The sequence below is a fragment of the Acomys minous genome (genome assembly GCF_964271855.1).
Source record: "Acomys minous genome assembly, chromosome: 3".
Taxonomy (NCBI): domain Eukaryota; kingdom Metazoa; phylum Chordata; class Mammalia; order Rodentia; family Muridae; genus Acomys; species Acomys minous.
Window position 1 is genome coordinate 77,291,266 of NC_140485.1, and position 23,190 is coordinate 77,314,455.

At 50.3% G+C, this 23,190-nt stretch overlaps 1 protein-coding gene across 1 annotated transcript; it reads left to right on the forward strand.

Annotated features, from left to right (window-relative positions):
- Nucleotides 1–1,916: 1,916 nt before the first annotated feature.
- On the forward strand, nucleotides 1,917–17,298 carry LOC311594014 (large ribosomal subunit protein P1-like). Its single transcript, XM_084775449.1, has 2 exons — nucleotides 1,917–2,151; nucleotides 16,753–17,298. The coding sequence occupies exon 2, from the start codon at nucleotides 16,917–16,919 to the stop codon at nucleotides 17,190–17,192; it is 276 nt and encodes a 91-aa protein (XP_084631575.1). The 5' UTR covers nucleotides 1,917–2,151; nucleotides 16,753–16,916; the 3' UTR covers nucleotides 17,193–17,298.
- Nucleotides 17,299–23,190: the final 5,892 nt, after the last annotated feature.

Consider the following 23,190-nt stretch of genomic DNA (forward strand, 5'->3'; position numbering starts at 1 on the left):
GAGATCCAGAGCCATTGTCTGCAGCTCAGCATGCCTCCAGTGCCCTAGCACCCTGAGCTGGTCCCCTATCCCCACCCCAGGTCACCTTCCTCTCCCACTGTGTCCCCAGCTGCAAGCAGTGCCTGGCGCATTGCAGGGGCCCAGTGAGCATCACTGGTTGGGTCACTTCAGTCCTCTAACACAACGCCAAGAACACAGAGACAGCCTATCCTTGCCTGAAGCCGGGCAGGAGGCAGCCCAGTTCTTTCCGATTCCTCTTTGTAGGTGGAGGGAAGGGGATTCTAGGGGAAATCCTGTAAGTCGGAAGTGAGAGGGACCACAGTCCCTTAGCTTAACCTTTCCCTTCCTCATGGGGGAAAAAAAGAGGCCAGAGAGGGGAAGGGAGGTGTCCAGGGTCACATCACTGCCAGAAGCTTCACTGTCCTGGCCCAGGTGTCACAGGCCACACTGGCAGAGCCTTTGTAGACTGAGCCAGACACAAGGCCCAAGATGGAATGAGTCTCCCTTTGGTATCTCAGCGTCCAAAGCCAAGGACACAGAACAGGCCACTGCTTAGGAAGACACCGCGGCCTCAACAATCCCAGCGGGCATTTCACACCAGCCAGGAAGATATCGCTACTGCACTTTTCACAAGAGGAAACCGAGGTTTAGACAGACCCAGCTGGTCCACACGGGGCCAGGAGATGAATGCAAGTCTGTCTCTCATACCCCTGGCTATGTGACCAGGTTGGGGACATGGAGACCTCCCGAGAGAGACGAGGTGGCAGTGAAGGAAGAAGGGTTTTTGCAAAGACTGAGTGGGTAAGTGGTAGGCGGCGGCACCATGTCAAGAGTCTGGGCAGCAAGTGGGTCTCCATTCCTGCCCTCGCTGCCAGGTCACCTTCCTCGGCACCCCACCCCCACCTCGCCCGAACAAGGGCTGGAAAATAAATGAGTCTGTTTATGAAGACCATCATGTTGCCAGCAAAACAAGGTACTCGGCGGAGCAGCTCGGCGCCTCTAATGGGACGTTATTTATGTCATTTTCCTCTAGGCGTTGGAGCCATTACCGCCCGGGATGGTGCTCCGTCACCCTCCACTCCCCCAGTGATGTTCCAATGTCATGCTGAAGGATGTGCGCCTCGGCTTCACAGGGAGCAAACGCCTGTCAGCCCCGGAACTCAGAGAGGAAGGAGAGAGGGTGAGGCCGCCCCTTCTCTGCTAGTCAGGGTCCCTGCCTCGCTGCCAGAGGAGCGCAGCTCTTCTCCAGCTGCTCTTGATGCCCGCGGCCTGACAGTGAGTGGTTGGAATCGTCCATGGTTCCCCATTGCCCTGCAGAGAAAACCCACTGTCCAGTCACTCACAGGAGCCTCTGTGCCCCGCCCACAGCCCCCAGCCTCAGGCGAGACCACGCCCACCTGCTCAGCCTAGGCCTTTGGGCTTCACTGGATCTCAGACCAGAACCTTTACTCCACTGAGGCCCCACCCCCGCAGCCCCTGCTGTCCTAGCTAGCTGCCTGAGCCTCCCCTAGATGGGGGCCAGCCTGCAGCCTCCCGTCAAACTCAAACAATAGCCTTTGGTTCAGCCCAGGGCTAGGGGATGAGGGGAGGGGGGAACCTCTATCTCTTCACACCTGTTTTATGGTTAGTAAAGTGGTGGCTCATGCATGTAATCCCAGCACCTGGGAAGCTGTGGAGGAAGGATTGCCATGAGTTCAAGGCCAGATTGAGGGATTACACTCTGAACCGCCCCATTCTCGGATCCGGATCAGGCTTCCCTAGGGGTCAAGCGACAGCACCCTTTAAACTCTAAACGCTGACATTTAGAGCCAGCTGGAAATTGCCAGTGATGAGGCCAAGCTCAGACACACGGATTGCTCCCACGTACCCGGTTACCTCGTGGGCGCTCAGACGCATGCCCCTCTGCTAGCCTGCTCCTCCCTCTCCTCTTCCCCTCCACTGCACTGGTGCAGCTCCAGCCCTAGCCAAGCCTCCACCTCGGGAAGCCCCATCTCGCTGCCCTTGCACACTTACTGAAGCATGGGGCCAGTTCATGAGCTTGCCAAGCCGCGGCTCCTTGTGCTCTGAGGTGGAGATGGTGACAGTCCTGGTGGCAGGCTTGCTAAAGTGCTCTAAAGACCACAAGGACATCGCGCATCAGCAACTGCGGTGGTAAGGGCTGTTTTCATGGCCAGGGAAGGAGGGGGGGAGGGGAGGGGGCGAGAGAAGGAGGGAGAGGGAGGGAGGGGGAGAGAGAGAGAGAGAGAGAGAGAGAGAGGGAGGGAGGGAGAGAGGGAGACAGAGAGAGAGAGGGAGGGAGGGAGGGAGGGAGACAGACAGAGACAGAGACAGAGACAGAGACAGAGACAGAGACTGAGAAAGAGAAATGTGACCAACCGGCATGCAGGCCTCAGCAACATCTGCTGGGCACCACTGGGGCCCCTCGCCGCTGCCATGAAGCTGCTGCTGTGCGTCCTGTGGTTGGACAATAAGCAGACAAGATGATGGTTTTCTGGCACCTTTCTCCTGATGACTCCCGAGGGCAGGGCTGCGAGTTTGGCTCCCCTCTGTATTCTGTCCTTAGCACAGTGCCTGGAAGAGGGCATGTGTCATGACTTTAGTGAGCAAGCACATGAATGAGCTCACTGGTTCCCTACCACAGCCTTGCATCGTGGAATCACTTCCTTTTTGTCTCCTGTTGGGGCCCACCGTTTTTGCTTTTATCTCTTAAATTTTGTTCATTTTCTTTGGGTTTATTTTCCTTTATTCCCAGTAACCTGAATTGAAATTTTAGTTTATATTTAGAACATTTTAATTTCTTTAATGTGTGTGTATGTTCACGTACAAGTATGTATAAGCATGTGCAGGTGGAGGTCAGAGGTCAACATCCAGGGTCTTCTTCAGTTGGTTTTTACCTCATGTTTCGAAACAGACTTTCTGAGCTCAGAGCTCACCAAGGGATCTCCCTGTCTCCACCTCTCCAGCTCTGAGAGTGTGTGTTGTGTGTGTGTGTGTGTGTATGTGTGTGTGCGTGTGTGTACATGTATGCTGTTGCACATGACTTTTTATGTGAGCTCTAAGAATCCAAAGGCCAGTTCTCACACTTATACATAAATCATTTTTCCAACCGAGCCACTCCCCAGCCTCCAATCATCTTGTTTTCCAATGAATGCACTAAAGACTAAGAATTACCCTCTGGTTCCTCTTTTTTTACTACACAAACACCAGTGCAGATCACACACACACACATACACACACACAAACACACACAGCCTTTTGGTTTTAAACAGTTGTATTAGGTACTTTTCTATGGCTGTGCTAACATGCCATGGCCAAGGCAGCCTATACAGGGGTTTATTTGGCTCATGGATCCTGAGGGACAAGAGTGCATCATGGTCTGGGATCAGGTCAGCAGGCAGCGGACATGGTGGCCGGAGAAGAAGCTGGGAGCTGCAAACAGACGGCAAGGAGTGAACTAGGAAAGCCAAACATCTCTGAAACCTTGGAGCCTGCCCCCACCGGTGACAAGCAACTTCCAGGAAGACCACATTTTTCAAACAGTAGGACCAACTAGGGACCAAGTATTCAAATGCCAGAGACTGTGGGGACATCCCATTCCAACACCACAATGGCTTTATACCAATATCACTATTTTCTAAATGAGAAAACTGTCAAAAAGACAAAGTGATGGGGCCCAAAGCCACAAAGCAAGAAAGGCAGCACTGGATTGGAACCCATGCCCCCTGGTCCCCTTCCCCTTAACAATACCACCAGAGGCTGCACAGGGGCCCAACAGGAGACTACGTAGTCTCCTGGGACTGCGATGCCAAAGTCCCAGACAGGACACAATCAAACTACTTCTCACAGTTTTGAGGCTGGAAGGTGAGGATGCCCTTGAAGGTTGCATCCTGCCAACTTGGGGCTGCATTCTTATATGGCTGAAAGAGCAAGATAGCTTCTTCCCCATATATGAGAGCATAGACCCATGCACCGGGCTCCACCCAGGTACCCAGTTATCTGCAAAGGCCTTGCCTCCCAGTCTCTTCACTTTTACGGTAGGGTTTGAATATATGGGTTGGAGTACATTCCCTCAGCTTTGCCAGAGGTCTCACACTGTTTGCAGTGACTCCCCTCTCCCCAAACCCCCATTTCTTGCCTTGTCTCTTCTCTTCTTTCCCTTTTTGATTCGGACTGTATCTGGATCCCAGCTTCCTGGCTGTGGCCCTGGGACTTGTCAGTAGTGCCCTGGCACCCTCTCGAAGTTTCCATCTCTAGCTCTCATGGGGGGTTTTCTCCTGTAGGCAGCTCCCAGATGACCTCTCCTTTCTCAGAGTGCTCACCCAGGCAGGCATGAAGCTGAGAGTTGGCCCGGATGGCTTAAGGTCTCTTGGCCCACTCTAAACTCAGCCATGCTCATGGGAGCTGAGGGCTTTGCCCTCCCCTAAGGATTTGCCTAGTGCTGCCTCTTGGCTTGTGGATAACAAAAGCTGAACCCTGGTGACTTTAGCTAGAAAAAACACACTGCACACCAACTGTGTGTCAGTCACGTTCATATTATTCTCTGGATTGGTGAAGGGCCTGATGCTGGTGCTGATGCTGATGCCGGTTTTGATGCTGATGCTGGTGCTGATGCTGGTGCTGGTGCTGGTGCTGGTGCTGTTACTGGTGCTGGTACTGGTGCTGTTACTGGTGCTGGTACTGGTGCTGTTACTGGTGCTGGTGCTGGTGCTGGTGCTGGTGCTGGTGCTGGTACCAGTGCTGATGCTGATGCTGAGCCTGAGGAATCGGGTTTAAGGCCCAGAGCCCACAGGGTGGAACAAGAGAATCCAACTTCTGAAATCTGTCCCATGATCTCCATACATGTGCCATGGAGTGCGTGCATGTATATGTGTCTTTGCACAACGTGTTCACAGCTCCTCTGATTGTGTGAGGTCATGGGGGAAGTGCTGGGTAAGCTTTAAAGTCCTGTGCCTAAGACAAGGCTCTTCTAGGCTAGATATCACAGAAGAGGGAGTTGAACGCAGATCCTCCCTCTCGGCACACTAGGGGACAGCTGAGGAGAGAGCATGAATGCCCACTGCCTGCCAGGCTTCCCTGGAGGTTCCTCATGGAGTCTCCTGGCTGTGGGAGAGGAGTGTGCCCACTGTGTGCAGCAGACATACCTCAGAGCAGGATTCCTGGCCTCTCTGTCTCTCCCCAGCCATTCTCAGATGAAAGTGTGTGCCCAGCAGGACAGAAGGCCTGGCCAGGACTTCATCAATAGCAGATAGATGCTGGCAAATGCCTGGGTGTCTGAAGTAAGGAATACTTCAAAAGGAGCAGGTGAGGCCCAGAATTGCCTCCCTCCCATTTCCTCAGTGTCCTCGGGGCCTTCAGTTCAACATCAGGGCAGGTGGCACTGCCTAATCCACAGCAGGGTTGTGTGACAAAATGACCATAGTCTCCTACTGCCTACGACACTGTCCCAGCTTCAGCATCCACCTTGCTGAATATCAGTCACTTTAAGCTGACCTCTTCTTGCTCTCATCCCAGCACATGGACACGTGTAAGCATGTGTACAGATGCGCACACACGTACACACAAGTATGCACTCACACGCACACACACACGTGCACAAACGCACAGATACACACAGGCACATGCATGCACACAAACATATGTACATGAATGTGTTCAGGACTCTTTCTCACTGCAGCTCATGGCACTCAGAGTCTGTGCAGCCAGAGGTCCTCAGGGTCACCCCTGCATGTCCTGCAACTGTCCTGCACAAAGGAATCCATGCCCCTCCCTCAAGGAAGCCATGTTTCCCTCGGAGCTGTGTGGTGGTTGCAGGGTTAGAGTCTCACGTCAGCCTCACCTCCATGCCGCACTGCAGATGGCTTAGAGGAACTCTCTCATTCCTCACTGCCTCTCTTAGCACCCACTTTACAGAGAAAGTGGGGGTACCAAGGCTCAGGGAATTCTCTTAAGCTTGAAAGACAGTTGGCCTGGACATCTAGGTGAGTCATTTTGGCTTCTCCAAGGTGTTACTGGCTGAAGACCCTCTCTAGGGACACCTTTTACAGTCCACTGACTCAGTCAGAGCTGGGGACAGGTGGGTCGTTTATCGGTGTCCATATGTTTGAGGTGATGTTTAGAATAACAGACTTGCTGAGTGACTAAATCCACCTCACAGTCCACTAGGGGCCTGCTAAGAGCCAGGCCCAAACTCAGAATGGAGCAGGAGGCCTGAGCAACTACTCTGAGAGTCCAGTGACTGCTCTGGGAGTCCAGCCAAGGGAAGTGCTGTCAGGGCAGACAAGAAGCAAGAATACATGAATGGATAAGGCTGAGGCAGGAGGATTAAAAGTTCAAGACCTTCGTGGGCTACAGAGTGAGTTCAAGGTCAGCCGAGACAAATTAGTGAGACCTTGTCTTAAAATAAAGAATAAAGAAGGCTGGGGTATAGCTAGAACACTTGTTTAACAGATATAAGGCTCTGAGTTTGGTTTCTAGAACCTCAAAGATGATTGGGTTGAAGGTGACCGCACAGCTGGGTCTTATATGCAGTAAGGTTTCTCCTTTCTAGTTACTGGGGGCAAGCCCGCATGTGGGGACCAAGGACAAGGAGCTAACAGATGACACTTGATGCCCAGCCACCACTCCCCAAACCTCAGTCACACACCCCTGCCTGGCCTCTGACTGGCTCAGAAGCACTGCAGAGGAACTGGCTGCCTTCCTGTACCCTGGCGTGACGGTGGCCGCGCACTAAAGGTAGCAGCGTGACGGGAACGGCCACATGGGTGGTGCGGGCAGAATTATGACTCCTTGTTGGACTTATTTATGGCCTCAATGTCTCTGCCCCTGCCTTGCTGCCCAGGGCTTGGGCAGAGGGAGGGAGCCCCAGCCTGCCTGGCCCTGGGGTGACCTTACAGACAGCATATAGCATTCTTGTCCTCAACAGTAGGGCTGGGTTTAGGACTAGGGTTATTGCTTTCCATCCGGCCGCTCCAGTGTTCAGATCATGTCCCTTAGAAGCCTGGTCTATCTGTTTTACACAAAAAGCAGAGAGGGGTCGGGGAAGCGTTTACCAAAATCTCTGTTCCAAGAAATGCATATACCTAATGACCTTCAATCAACACAGTCCTGTCTAGAAATCTTATCTTCGTGTTAGAAATGAGGGTGTTGCAACTCAGAGAGGTTAATTAATGGGTCTAAAGTCACACAGCAAGTAAAAGGCAAAGAGGTTTTCCCTCTAAACCTCCAGACTCCAGCATCACTTGCTTGCAAATTGTCCTCCCCTCCCCCAACTTGCCCTGTGAAGCAGAGGTTCACGTCTTGGATCACAAGGTCTCAAGGTCACAGAAGTCTAGGCCAACCGTTCTAGCTGTGCCAATATCTTGGGGAGCTAAAGTCTCTTCTTCTCTGCACCCAGTTTTTCCATCTATAATGTATACATAATAACGTCCTCCCCATTGCCCTGTGATTTAGGTGGATGAGGTGCCGGAACAGAGGCTTTTGAGTAGGCCCCCCCCCCTGAGCTGGCAGAGCTCGGATACAATCGTAAGCCAGGAGAGGGTTAAAGAGAATGGATCTGTTCTTGTCCTGGTGGCAACAGCATCTTCGAGGCAAGCGTCACCTGTTTACAGCACATTACAAGCCATTATTGCAGAGTCTGGAGCAGAGGAACAGCCTTGACCTTGGCGCGTGCCTGACAGCAGCAGGCTGCAATCTGGGCAGCAGGAGCCACTTCGGCAGCACCGAAGGGGTCACAGGGACTGAGGGCCTCTTGCAGGGTCCTCTCTGTCCCAATTTCCAGGCCCAGCCTGGGCCCCAGACTCGCAGGTGGCCTCCATATCAGCACTTACACTTCATAGCTTTGCCTGGTTAACAGTGAAAGGGGAGGGACTCTGGCAAGAGCCAGGCTGGAGGGAGCCCCAAGGAGGTGGGCCAGTCTCCAACCTGCGTCTAGACAGAATGGAGTGGGTGCAAGGTCAGGAGAGAGCCAGACTGGCTTTCCAAGGACTCCAGGTTTTAATATGCTCACAGCCAGGATTTCAGTGGTGATGGGAGGGGGCATAGGCTGTAGGGTTTTACACGGTGTTGAGTAGGTAATGCCACCTCTGGATGTAAGAAAGGCAGACCCTGGATGTAAGTAGCTCTAGGCCAAGCTTCTTCCCAAAAGATGAGAGAGAGAGAGAGAGAGAGAGAGAGAGAGAGAGAGAGAGAGAGAGAGAGAGAGAATATGTATATTATACCTTATATATTATATATATTACATCTTGTTGCTATCTGTATATGTACATATATGATATACATACACATATATGATGCAAAAAGAGTGAGTTTGGGTCTAAGCTTTGCCCTCCTTTTTTTGGTCACAACTCTTACCTCCATTTTATACTTTTTTTTTTAAGCAAAGCCTTCATTGCCCCTAAACCATTCCCCTTAAAAATTCTTTTTTCAAAAAAAAAAAAAGATTAAATTTCATTCATACTCAAGTGTAAATGGCTGACAATAGCCCTGGGTAATAGAACTTTAAGAAGAGGTGGGGGTGGAGAGACAGCTTAGTGGTTAAGAGCCCTTGCTGCTCTTGCAGAGGACCCAGGTTCAATTCCCACCTCTTATTATGAATGAATAGGTCACAACTGCCTGGAAATCTAGTTCCAGGTGATCTGATGACCTCTTTTGGTTTTCTCAGGCACTCACCTGTACACAAATAAAAGTAAAAAATAAAGCCCCTTTTTAAAAAGAAAAAAAGTAAGCTGACCAGTGTTGGTACAGAGGCAGATGGAGCTCTGAATTTGAGACCAGTCTGGTCTACAGAACAAGTTCTAGGGCAGCCAGGGCTACAAAGAGAAATCCTATCTTGAAAATACCAAACAAAAGACAAAGGACACCCAGCACTCGGGAGGCAAAGGCAGGTGGATTGCCATGAGTTCAAGGCCAGCCTGGTCTACAAAGTGAGTCTAGGACAGCCAAGGCTACACAGAGAAACTTTGTCTCGAAAAACAAAAAATAAAATAAAATAAAATTAAATTAAATTAAAATAAATAAATAAGACAAAGGACAAAAACAAAAAAGGAAAGAAAGACATAGGAAAACGGCCACACACACCCTTATCAACTGCAAGTCCTTGGGTAAGTGGTGGCACCATTCATGTGTTCACTGAAGAGTGTCTCCCTTCAGGAACCCCCCTAAACCCTCCATGGTGGTGCTCATAGGTTTCAACGCCTGTTCCCCAGTTGGTGGAACTGTTTGGGAATGATAAGGAGGCGTGGCCTTATTGGAGGAGGTGTGTCGCTGGGGATGGCTTTGAGGTTTTGAAAGACTAACATTCCCAGTGTGCTCTCTACTTTGAGATTCGGGCTCTCAGCCACTGTGCCTTTGCTGGGTCATAGACTCACCATCTGAAGTCATAAGCCCAGTTCAATGCTTTTTAAAATAAGTTGCCTTTGTCGTGAGGTTTTGTCACAGCAACAGATAAGTAGCTAAGACACTCCCCAGGCTGATCTGCCTCCCCCTGCCACACACCGTTTCAGAAATGAGCTCCTTTTCTTCTGAGAGTTATCATTGGAGACACTGATGCACTGATGAGCATCTGTCTACCCATATTAGACTATGAGGTGCCTAAGAGCATCTCTTTCCAGTGTCACTTCAAGGCACATAGTAGATGCTCAGAAAATATCTTCTGAGTGAATAATAACATTCTTTGATGGGTAGAGTTTGAAGAGTTGGAGACAAACAACCTCAGTCTCTTTTAAAAAAAAACAGGCACTCTGCCAGGTGGAAGGTGAAGTTTTATGTGGAAAACTCTAATTGGTTCTTTGTGATGTCATAGAAACGAGGATAGAAGTGGTACCCTTGACCGTTAAAACAGAGGCTCACTTAGTCCATTTTTCTAATGTCAAACTCGCTGTCTTGAGTGAGCTTACGGAGCTGCATTCTTTCAAACAGAGTTCTTTGGACTTTTCCTTAAATTCTGTAGGATTGTGAGCTTCTTGATGCCTTCACTCCTGGCCTTTATCCACCCACCCCTCATTCCTTTCCAGAAAAAAAAATGAAGAAGGGGGTGGTGGAGGGATGGATGATTTGGGAGCTGAAAACCTCCAAATGGGGAGGTTATATCCTCGAGACAGTGGTATCCATCACCACATTTTCATTATTAAGTAACGCAGCGCTGTGCCGGACTGCTTCCGCACCTTATCTGAACCTACCAGCTGTGCCCTAAATTCCAGCCGTGGCGCCTGTCTGCAGGAATTCAGTTGCCTGTGTTTAAAATGAGTGTTAGCATCTATCATTTCCCCACACCAAATGGTTTTGTGTCGGTGGTTGGCAGCGCTAATCTGTCACCAGGGTACTCCACTGCCCGGCTTGATACCCTCTTCGTCACTGTTATGGTGGGGAGGGACGGGTGGCCCTCAGAATGGGGGAAATGTCACTGTGAGGACAATTGCAACATTTGGGCTCTTTTATTTAAAAAAAAAAAAAAAGGAAAGGAAAGGAAAAGAGGAAGGGAAGCCATCTGTGTCGACTGAACCATTCTGACTTGCCGCCCCACTGATGCGGGGCAGCAGGAATCCTCCAGCACCTGACCCTAGGTCACCACTGAAGTTGGCCAGACTTGTGGGAAGCCCGGCAGCCTGAGTCCTGTCCGTGGCGCTGACTTGCCTTGGCTGCCTTCATTTCTCAAGGGCAGAGAAACACGTTCCAAATGTTTGCCCAAAAGGACCTTTGGCCACCTGTGCTGGAAAGTCAACCTCTTTTGGGTTTCAGAAGCCTTTCAATACACACACACACACACACACACACACACACACACACACGTATATATGTTTATATGGGTGTGTATATATATATATCTTACAGACAGAATATATATATGGATGTTATACCTGAAAAACAAATTAAAACAATACCTTTAAAACTCTAAACTGTGAGCCCAGCAATGGTGGTACACGCCTTTAATCCCAGCACTTGAAAGGCAAAAGCAGATAGATCTCTATAAATTTGAAGCCAACCTGGTCTATAGAGCTAGTTTCAGGACAGCCAGGGCTACACGGGGGAAGAAGAAAAAAAAAACTATCTTCAAAAAGAAAAAAAAAACGCTGGGCATAGTGGTTCACCCCTTTAATCCCAGCACTCGGGAGGCAGAGGCAGGTGGATCACTGTGAGTTCAAGACCAGCCTGGACTACAAAGTGAGTTCAGGACAGCCAAGGCTACGCAGAGAAACCCTATCTCCAAAAAAAAAAATGACCAAAAAGAAAAAAGAAAGAAAAGAAAAGGTGTGTTTTAGTATGAAAATTAGCATACTATTTATTGGGATTCCTAGGCTCCCGGTTAGGAATCTCAGACACAGCTGGATGTCATGTTGGCACACATCTGTAGTCCCAGAATTTTGGAGGTGGATTTCAAAGGGTCACAAGTTCTAAGTCATCATGGGTTCCAAAGCAAGACCCTGTCTGAAAAAAAAAATACTCAGCCTCAAAAAAAAAAAAAAGAAAAAAAAAGAAAACACGACATAGAAATGAGCCTCATGGAGAAGGAAGCTGTTTGCCAAAATCTTGAGAGTAAATGGGTGGGCTGTGGGAGGAGAGGGTGAAGGAGGCAAAGTCCGGGAGATGCGCTTGTAATGGGAGGGGAGGAAAAGCCAAAAGGGTCCAAGTTCAAACCATCTCCACAGCACATCTGTTACTAGTTGTGTGGCAGGGGAAGGTTGATACTCTTTCCAAAACTCTGCTTTCTTCATTTTTGAAACCGGATGATACTGTGTATCTGTAGGAGTGCAAGAAGGATTAGTGTTAATGGGAGAAACGTGCTGGAGTGGATGCCCCACCGCACACCCAGCTCTCCCTTAAGAGATAAAGGATTTGCTTCACCAGCTATCAGGGGTGTCCCTGGCAAGAGGAGCCATCAGCTTGCCAGTGCCCAAGGGAGCTACCTCTGCTGAAGAATGCAGCTTTCGCTCGTGGTAACAGCTCTTCTGGGGACCGCCTGCATTCTGCTCCTGATTACTGAGGCAGTGTAACCCCCATCCCCACTTCCCCCAGCAATCCTGCTAGCCCAGGCTCAAAAGCATCCACGAGACTGCCTGAGGCCTGAGCCTTCATCACAGCCCTGTTTCCTGGTCCTAGCCCCAGCCCCTCTTTAAGCGTGCAGTCTGACCAGTGCCCTGCACAATGCTCTCCATCCCCACAGCTGTCTTCTCCAATGTAGCTAGAGAGGTTCTTCTGCCTAGAAGGCTCGGGGTGATTTCCTACTGGGCTTTGCTATGGCTCGAGGGCAGAGTATGGGGCTTGTGCCTCCCAGAGCCGTGCTCTGCTGTCCGAAGGTAATCTCTTCCAGGCTCAGTGACCTGGCATAGTGCCCCTGGGAGCCAGATGGCACTCTCAGTCTGCCCCTTATCTCCAGGCAATAGAATGTTTGAAGCTGGCTGGACAGAGATGCCTGAATGACTTGGCAAAGTGCTGTCCTGTGGTGGTTTGCATAGGTTTGGTCCCCATAGATTCATGTATTTGAATGCCTGGCACACAGGGAGTGACACTACTAGGAGGTGTGGCCTTGTTGGAGTGAGAGTGGCCTTGTAACAGGAAGAGTGTCACTGTGAGTATGGGCTTTGAGGTTTCCTACCTCAAACTCCACCCAGCGTGGAACCAGAGAGCCTCCTGCTGCTTCCTGCTGACGACATCTCCTCTTGACTGTCTTTGGGTCGCGATGTATAGAACTTGTGGCTCCTCCAGCACCATGTCTGCCTGCACGCTGCCATGCTTCCCACCACGATGATAACGGAATAAACCTCTGAATTGTAAGCCAGCCCCAATGAAATGTTGTCCTTTATTTATAAGTGTTGCCTTGGTCGTGGTGTCTCTTTACAGCAATAAAAACCCTAAGGCATGTCCCGTTCCTGGTCTACCCTGAAATGGGTAGATCTACCTTTCATGAATCCCTTGATCTGTAAGAGAGGTATGGATGGCCACGGCAGTGCCTGCAGCTGGAAGGCTCAGACACTCCATCTTTAGCCAGGGGTTGCCAAGTATGTGCTGCAGGAGAGGCCTCTGGACTCCGGGGAGATGGTGTCCAAGCTGTTTTGAGAGGCTCCAGGAACAGGTGTACTCACTCATTAAGGCAGCCTTGCAACTGTATTTATGGACCCAGATTTCATGTTGTGCCCTGGGGAGACAATGATGACAAAGAGAGATGTGTCCCCTTCCCTAAGAAGAGCATGCCTCAGGCTTCCCTTCCAGTCGGGTCCCTCCCAGGGTTCAGCTCCCCCATGGTTGCCAGGGAGACCACTTCCCTCTGCCAGTCACAATTCCCTCATTTAGACTCAGCATGTGGCTCTTTCTCACCCCTCTAGAGCTCTAACCTGACCTTTGAAGGCCTTCCCACCCGCCAGGACTTACACACCTCTTGGCTTCTCCTTGGTTTCACATTAGTTTCATCTCAGGTCAGCTGCAAGCTGAGGTAGAGTGGCCAAGGTGTGGGTGAGGGAGAAGCCTCAGCGGGTAAGAGTACTTAAGTGAAAGCAAGAGGACTTGAGTCTGAATGCCCAACACCCAAGTAAAGAGCTGACTGTGGTCATGCAAACATATAACCCCAGCACCAGACAGCAGGAACAGGCAGGTCCAGAAACTCTCTGGCCAGCTGACCAGTCTAGCCAAAACAACCTGCTCCAGGCTCAGTGAGAGGCATTATCCCAAAAAACTAAGCTGAAAGACCAGAGAGATGGCTCAGCAGGTAAAGGCACTTACCTGATGGCCTGAGTTCAAGCCCTGAGACCCACATGGTAGAAAGAGGAAACCAAGTCCTCTGACTTCAGTGTGCATACCATGGTACATATGTGCTCATACACAGATATACACATATTCACATAAGTGGAAAAAACTAAGATGTAAAGTGATGACAGCAGACGTCCGACAGCCTCCTCTGTCATCCACATGTGGGCATGTAGGCATACACACTTACAGATACAAGTGCATCTGCCCCACACACACGCCAAGGTCACATGGTACCTATGTTCACCCACTTGGATTTCTCCATAGCCAAAGGATGCTCACTCAGGGCCTTTGCCCGCCCTCCAGGCCTAAGCCCATCATGAGCTTGAAGCTGTTTCCTCTACAGAGGACTGTCTTGCTAAGCTCAGTACTCCTCGACCTACAGAAAGCCAACATCCAACCACGACAGCTGGAAAAGAGGCACAAAGTGGAGAAACAACTTGGCCAAAGGCAGCTACTCTCCTGAGGTAGAATTTCTGCCACTGAACTGAAAGTGAGGGCTGGAGAGATGGCTTGCTGGTTTAAAGTGCTTGCCACCCAGGGGTGAGGACCAGAGCTCAGATCCCCGGCAGCTACATACATGTTAGATGTGCCTGTAATCCCAGTTTACCAGAGGCACAGACAGAGGATCCCTGGAGCAAGCTGGCTACCTGGATGAGCTGTATTGGTGCGCTCTGGGTTCAAGTGAGCCACCCTGCCTTAATGTACAATGCAGCTGCACATGTAGGCATGCCCATACACATGCAAACGTAAACACATGTATCTACTATGCGCGTACGTGCGCATGCACACACACACACACACACACACACACACACACACACGTTAGTACAGTGAGAGACTGGTGGCTGTAAACACACAGGTGGGCTGAATGAAGGCAAAGAGCAGAGGGAGGAAGATGCTAAGGTGAGGAAGCAGAGGAAATGGGAGAGGGAGAAGGGGAAGGAGCGGGTGAGAGAGAAATGGAGGAGGGGGAGGGAGAGAGAGGGGGAGGGAGAGAGAGGGGGAGAAGAGAGGAAGGTGAGATAGAAGAGGGGGGCTCTGGCCCCCGACAGCTTCTTGCCTTCCTAACACATTTCTCTTTCATTTGACCTCAGAAGAGTCTATTTGTGTTGAGATTTTAAATTGAGAAGTTTTTTTTCCCTTTTTAAAAAAGCATCCCCATGCAGTTAGGCCAGTTCTGGATTAATTTCTATTCCTGCCAGTGGCTTCAGTATTTATTCTCCTCCAAAATCACTGAGTTGGAAGGGACGGAGTGAAAGTCATTTGGCTTTCTGTTTATTTGTGTTCTGAGCCCCCAAGGAGGGGGGGCACCTCCCCCCGTAAGCAGGAGGGGGTGATTGCTAGAGCCTAACTTCTACCCAAACCCTGTGAATAGCAGGGTGCTGGTAGACAGGCCAGAGCCGCAAGTCCCTGGAACTCAGCCAGTCAGCATTCTGGATGGACTCTGAAGCTTCTAGGAAACTCAGTGGCAGTGTAGCCATGAGGGCCAGCCTACATCTGGGGATCCAGGTGGCTTCGCCATTTGATGCCTGCAGAACCGAGCAATAGCCTCTTTGTTCTCTGAGCCTCTTTGGCTCTCCTTTGCAAAAAATGAGATCAGCAAAGATCCCACAGCTGGCGTGAGGGGAAGACCAAGGAAGTGACATTCCAGGCACAGGGTGGTGTAGTGTCTGGGGGTTGAGTGAATAGAATTCCTGCACAGAAGTAGGAATTCTGCAAGTGGAAGAGACACAAAGAGGTGACTAGGGGCTCTGGAAACAGGTAGACCTACATTCAAATATATTGCCCAGATGCCTGCCCTACTGTGCGCCTGCCTGTGCAGCCTTGGCCCAGCAGACTTGTTTCTCTGAGCCCAAGTTTACGAGCATTCCAAGCGGAGATGATAATGGTGGCACGGCTTAGTGTTGTTGTTGGAGGAGGAGGAAGAGTAAATTAGAACAAACATGCATGAGGCACAACATGTTGCCTGGTATACAGTAAGAGCTCAATGGGTGTTCCTTAGAAACCAAGCATGCAGGTAAACACTCATGAAGCAGAGAGGCGGAGGGGTTGGCACTGTGGACATCCGGGACAGCAGGCACAAAGGGCGGGAGGCAGGAATAGGCCGAGTGTGACAAGGGGACTGGAGACTTCAGAGTGGGGGGTAGGAACCCAGCACCAGAGGAGGGCAGAGCAGTGCCTCTCCGACCTTGTTTGCCAGACTAGGGAGTTTTGACTTTTCTGCTGGGGGTTTAAGCAAGAGGGGAGCATGGTCCTGTGAGTGTTAACACAGGTAGCTTGGCAGAACCTAGGGCCACCTAGGAAAGGAACCTCTCTGATCACACTCAGGGAGGAGGGACTGTTTAGTGGCGATTAGCCTCTGGGCACGCCTGTGAGGGATTTTCTAAATTAGCTTAGTTGAGGCGGAGCCTTAGTGTCCTTCCCAGTTGCTATGACAACTTAAGGGAGAAAGGGCTTATTCGGTTTATAATTCCAGGTTACAGTCCATCGTTGTGGGGATGCCCAGGGGACAGGAACTTGAAGCCGCTGGTCACATCCTCAGTCAAGAGCAAAGAGAGAGGATGAATGCAAACGTGCTATTGCTCATCTTGCTCTCGCCATTCCTCTTTATAATTCTCTTCGTAGGGGATGGTGCTACCCACAGTGGGTGGGTTTTCCCACCTCGGTTAACAACGCCCACAGACCAACTGACCTAGGAAAGTCCTCATGGAGTCTGTCTTCCCAGGTGATTCTAAATTATGTCACTCTAACAGTCCAAACAAACCACCACAGGTAGGAAGACCCTATGGGTGGCGCCATTCTATAAGCTAGGATCCTGAACTGGATAAAAAGGAGAAGGCAAGCTAAAACACAAATTCTGTCCTTTCTTAAGTTGCTTTTGCTAGCGATGATATGAGTAACCATTGTAATGGGACCGACTCAGCTGACAGACCTCATGAGGAAGGTGTGAGTGATCAAATTCTGATAAATAGATGGAAAAAACAAAAACAAAACCCAGGTTTTTTTTTCCCTCAGCTGCCGTCAAGGTGCTCGGTTCTTCCGAGGAAGCTAAGGCCGCGTTGGGGTGAGGCTCTCACTTCATCGGGGTGACTAGCACCGTGCCGGCAGTTCACAACATGGCCTCTGTCTCCGAGCTCGCCTGAATCTACTCTGCCCTCATTCTTCACGACGACGAGGTGATGGTCACGGAGGATAAGATCAATGCCCTTATTAAAGCAGCCGGTGTCAACGTTGAGCCTTTCTGGCCTGGCTTGTTCGCAAAGGCCAATGTGAACAGTGGGAGCCTCATCTGCAGTGTAGGGGCTGATGGGCCAGCTCCAGCAGCCGGAGCTGCAGCAGCAGGAGGTCCTGCGCCAGCCACCGCTGCTGCCCCAGCTGAGGAGAAGAAGGTGGAAGCAAAGAAGAAAGAATCTGAGGAGTCTGATGATGACATAGGCTTTGGTCTTTTTGACTAAACCTCTTGTTAACCTGCTCAATAAAAAGCTGAACCTGCAAAAAACCAAAAAAGACAAAAAACAAAAAGCTCAGGCCCCTATGGGGAAGGGCTTGCCTGGAGCTTGTGATGAGGCCTCCAGAGAAATAAGATAGAATCCTGGCTTCACTGTTTTCTTCCCTTTTCCCAAACTGGAGTGAAAGCAAACAAGTCTCAGAGTCCTGGTGACATGTGACAAGGCCTCAGGTGCTACATACAGAACAGCTGGGACAACCAGAACTAGACAAGCGTTGGAAGGTTGGCTTGGTCCCTCCTCCTCCTCCTCTTACTCCTCCTCCTCCTCCTCCTTTTCCTTCTCCTCCTTTACAGACCTGGCTAGAAACTGCCCAAGACTGGACTGAAGACCAAGGCTAGCACCATGCAAGCCCTTCCCAGCCCCTGCTGACCACACCTATACTATGGTGCCATCACTCGAGAAAGTCACATGGTCGGCCAATGCCAACCCTAGTCAGGATCTGAGGAATAGCAAGACCTTGAACTAGAAAGAGGTCCAGCTTGCCAGAGAGGCCTTGAGGCTCTTTGGCCCTCTTTCGGTTGCCCACTCATTCCCTTGGTTCTGACCCCGTGAATCCCACCAATTCCTCCTCTCCCTGCATGGGTAAAGGCAACCAGCAATGGGGACCATGTCGCACATTTGGAAGCACGCTGTCCTGCCAGTACTCCTGTGACCGCTGTCTCCCCAACCTCATCCTCTACTCCATTGCCCCAGTGCAGCAAGCCCCACGAATGCTTCCCCACCTCAGGCCCTTTATTTATGCTGGCCGTCAATCTTCCCCCCCGGTCTCTATGGAGACGCTCTCCCTGACAACTCCATCCGAGTCTCCCATCACTCTCTCGCTGAAGCGTGCTCATTTCCTTTATAGCTCCTATCGTTGTTTGAAGCCGAGTTAATTGGGTTGATTCATGCCTATCTCTTTCTCTCTCAAGACTTCAAGTCCAGCAAGGGAGTTCAGGCCTAATAAGTTGAATGTAGTTTTCTACGTAGAAGAGATCCAGCAAATAGTTATAGGAAGAAATGGAGAAAGGAAAAAGGAGGAGTGAGGAAGGAAGGAAGGAAAGAAATAAAGAGAGGAAGGAGGAAAAAAGGATGAAAGAGGAGGGCCAAAAGGACGAATGTGAGAACAGAAGTGAGGGAAGGCGAGAGACCCTGACATGAGGGTTTGCCCATTCACAAATCTAGAGAGGAAGTCCTTTGCCTGAAAGCCTAAAGTCACACCACTAGCAAGCCATGATATAAACCCAAGACTGAGCCTGGCTTAGCTGCACATGCCTAGCACCCCGACAGTGAGAGAACTGAGGCAGAAAGAACTAAAAGCCTGAGGTTTGAGGTCAGTCTGGGCTCCGCAGGGAGACACTGCTTCAAAACAAACAGCACAAGTTTAGCAATCTCCCCGTACCACTGCCCTGCCCTCCAGGCCGCTAAGAGCCCCCCACACCATCCTAAGCACATTGCGTGCACAGCTGAGCACGTGCAAATCCGTAAGCGGCAGAACCTGCCTGCGACTTTGGAGGTGCCAGGCTTCCTGCACATCCCCAGGGCTGATCCAAGTAGCAGTGGCTTCTTTGCATTTTCAGGAACATGTGTACGCCTCTCCCCCCATGCATATGCTCGACTGTAGTTTTTTCAGATAAAGAGCATTGTTTTCTATGTGTCTTCGTGTCACTTGCTTCTCCACGTTCTGCTGACAGGCTTCATCTCAGCAGCTCCATTCTACTCCTCTTCACTGCTGTCTATTCTTCTCCCTCCCCCCTCCCTCCCTCCCTGCCATCTTTCCTTCCTCTCCCCCAGTTCCAATCAAGCTCACTTCAAGATTGGCAAAGCAGCTTCTATGACCCCATACATGCACCAGCTTGCTCAGCTCCCTTGCTCAGCCATTGCCTCCTGGGCCCTGCTGCTGCTGGCTCCCAGCTGTGCTGCCGCAGCCTTGGCCTTCTTATTTCCTTATTCTTCTTCGGCATCTGTAACACCTTCAAAGAAGGCAAGGGAAGAGAGAGGAAGGGAGACAGAAGGAGGAGGAAGAGGAAAAGGAGAGAAGAAAACACCCTCCCTTCTCACTTGAGCTCACCTCAGCCTCAATCCTGCATCGTCCCTACACAACAGCCTTGGTCAAAAATCACCAATGATGCTGCTGCAAGGCCCAAGTTCCCGTTATCCTTCATCTCTCCATAGGACTGCCAGTGCCCGCCCCTGCCCCCCCCCATCACACCCTTCATTCTGGGCTCCACACTTAAAATGCAACTCCAAGCCTCTGGGAGACTTCCCAGGATGGGTTGCCAGAGAGAATCGGGGATGCTCAGTTAAATTTGAGTGTCAGGTAAACAATATACCGATTTTATTGTAAGTGTGTCCTGGGGGATGCACACACACACACACACACACACATATAAAACCAGTAAAATTTTTGTTATTCTTTATCTGAAATCCAAATTTAACCCATCATTTTATCTGGGAAACTTGACACTTTTATTTCCACAGAGTCTATAGTAGCAGAGTTCTTGCCTCTGGGCCATGTGACTCTTATCTGCCGCCCCTCTACCTTGGTATCTTCCCGTTTTCTTCCTTGGTGATGCTGCCACAACTGCACTGACCTCCCGAAAAGGCAGTTCCATCTCCCCATCACTGCCTGTTGTCCTGACCAGAGCATAGGTCTTTCACAAGCAGCCATCTCTGGGTACCCGACTTCTTTTTCTCCTATGGGTCTCTGGCTTCTGTCCCTGCTTTGGTTTCCTCTCAGGGCCTTGGTATCTTCTCTTTTGTGATCCACAGATGTTCCTTCAGCTTCAGGTGCTGCCTCCACTCCCATAAACCCACAGTAATGACAAGCGTCTCATGTCACAAGTGCATTAACACTCAGCCTGCGGAACTCACGCCTTCACTGACCCGTGACTGCACATCACAAAGCAATGGCCTGTCACCTCTGCTAAACTGGAGGAGAGGTAAAAATAAAATTTGGAGCCCGGCATGGTGGCGCACACCTTTAATCCCAGCACTTGGAAAGCAGGAGTGGGCAGATCTCTGGGAGTTTGAGGCCAGTCTAATCTACAGAGTGCGTTCCAGGACAGTCGGGGCTCTGTTACACAGAGAAACTCTATCTCAAATACACAAAAGATAAAAATTAAAAATAAAATTTGGGGACCGGGGGGATAACTCGATGGATAAGGTGTTTGCATTGCTGCTGTGAGGACCAGAATTCAGATATGCAGAGCTCATGTAAAAAAAACATACTACACAGGTGTATGGAGGTCACCTGTAATCCCAGGACTCGATAGGCAGAGATAGGGGACCCCTGGAGCAAGCTGGCTGGCTAGATTAACGGATCTCTGTGTTCAAATGAGAGACCCTGCATCAAAAAAACAAAAGTGTAGGGTAACAGAGTAAGACACGGGAAATCTGACTTCAGGCCTCCACACATGCATGCAGGTGTACACATGTGAATATGCATATGCTGGGCCCTGGTAAGTGTGGCTGTGTGTATTTATTAACAGGTCATCTCTTCCCTTGATCAGAATGTGGCATTCCGAAGGCTGAAACTGTCTGCCTTGCACACTGCAGCACACACAGAGGTGACAGCAGAGCCTGCCTCAGAAGAGCAGCTCAATCAACATGGGGAACAAATACCTTTCTGTCTTCTCATCTGTCCCTCACAAATATGTCCCTGGTCGCAGGCATACTGTGACGACCCCACGGAGTAACCGATTTAAAGCTGTCTGTGTGGACTGGGGTGGGCTGAAGGAACTGCCTTTGCTTTGACTGAGGTTCTTTTAGTGGCAAGTTCTAGAATTGTGCTAGCAATTGTGAATCAGTCAGTAAGGATCAAGCCCAGCCAGTCCTTTTAAGGTGGCAAACATATGCAAGACTCCTGAACCAGCTTCTAAAAACCCAGTCGTCACCACATGACTCAGAGAGCCAAACCCCAGAAGTGTTCGCCTCAGGCCCCCACTTTCTCCTGTGCTTGCTCACTACTGGGTTTGAATTCTGTCTTGCTGTCTGCCTAGGCCTTCATTATCCACCGCTTGCCACAGAGGGGTAAGTTAAAGTGTCAAGAGCAATGTCATTGACAGCCTCCTGTTGCTAAGCAACAGACACAGGTGAGCCCCTGAACTTCTTTCTTAGCAGCTGAAGTGTATCTGGTAGAAAGAATGTCGGGGACCCTGGCAGAGCTATGCTATCTCCTGAGACAAGCCGGAGGCCTAGCGGCTCTGTCCCTCTTGAGGCTGACCCGGGGCTCCGTGCCTCGCTGTCCTCAGTCCCCTTAGTTAAACAGTACTGCTCAAGGCCTAAGGCCTTCTCAGTATCTACCACGGCATGTGCCTTCCTCTGCACGGGTAGTGAGATCTGCTCTGCCTTTGGAAGCTCCTAGCTGGAGAGAGAGAGAGAGAGAGAGAGAGAGAGAGAGAGAGAGAGAGAGAAGAGAAGAGAAGAGAAGAGAAGAGAAGAGAAGAGAAGAGAGAGGAGAGAGGAGAGAGGAGAGAGAAGAGAGACAGAGAGATAGAGGCAGAGACAGAGAAAGCAATAGGGCATCAGGACTTGTGTGGGGCATCACCTGCAGAAGCCAGGGTCACACTGCCTTCCAGGCTATGGTTTGCACTGAGCCTAGGATGGACAGCAGCTGCCTGAGACAGTCTGCATGTGTTGGGGGAGGAGAAGACCCAGGAAAGCCTGGCTCCGTTGCTTTGTTGCTTCACTGCTCCTCTCTCTAGGAGAGTGGGAGGGTCTGGTCTAAGGGCCCCTCCTCCTCCTCCCCGTGGCCTTCAGGAGGACACAGGACTGGAGATTGGGAAGACTGGGAACGTATGAGTTCCTTGAACAAAGCGCAAGGCATGGGTTGGAGTGTGCCTTGGATTTGGGCATTTGAGGGTCAGACTTTAATTTGAGTAGTTTTGAATTTCAGTAGTATTCAAATACCAAACAAAACAAGTTGTTGTGGTTTTTTAGCCTGTATCTCAGATATGTAGCCTGGGCTGGGCTGGGCCTCACTACAAGGCTAAGGATGACTTGAAGTCCTGTTCTTTGTGCCTCTATCTCCTAAGAGCTAGGACTATGCAAATGTTCTACCATACCAGGCTGCAAACACGTTGTTTTTAAATATTTTTTTAAAAAATATGTACACATACTCGGGAGGCAGAGGCAGGTGGGTTGCTGTGAGTTCGAGGCCAGCCTGGGCTACAAAGTGAGTCTTGGACACCCAAGGCTACACAGAGAAACCCTGTCTTGAAAAAAAAAGTGTGTGTGTGTGTGTGTGAGAGAGAGAGAGAGAGAGAGACAGACAGACAGACAGACAGACAGACAGACAGACAGACAGAGGTGACTCATCTGAGCCTGGCAACCTGGGTTTGATCTCTAGGGCCCACATGGAACCAGGGGTTTCTAGGATGATTTAAAAACTGGGCTGGTCCTAGGCAAGCTGAGGACAGTGGCCCTTGCAGCCCTCCCATCATACCAGTGCAGAGAGTTTGACATGTTCCAGGTGAAAATAGCTGATCTGCCAGTGTTACAGCTGCCCCATGGTGGAGCTAGTCTTCAAATCCAGCCTACGACATCAGAGGCACTTGACACAAAACTAGTTGGTGACCCAAGAATCTTGGAATTCATACAGGACAGGGTAAAACTAGGGTGAAGCCTGGGAGGAGACAGGCAGTGGGAGCTGATTCTCCCTGGGGCTTTCTATAGCATAAGTGTCATTATTCTCTTTCCCATAAGGTCAGAGGTGTGACCTATACTGCCAACCCCACCCTAACTTGCTGGATAACCTTGAACAAATAAGTCTTGGCTTTTCTGGGCCTCAGTTTTTCCTAACTAGAAAATGGGAATGTTGTCTTTTAAAGCACACTACCTTTGTAGTTACAGAGAGAAGAAAGCATGAAAGCCAGCAACGGATGTTATTGCTTTCTAAATCCAGCCGTTCAGGGCTGGAGAGATGGCTCCGTGGTTAAGAGCACTGACTTCTCTTCCAAAGGAC

What these genes read in the sequence shown, in the direction of transcription:
- LOC311594014 (XM_084775449.1), top strand. Translation starts at nt 16,917, where the DNA reads ATGGTCACGGAGGATAAGATCAATGCCCTTATTAAAGCAGCCGGTGTC.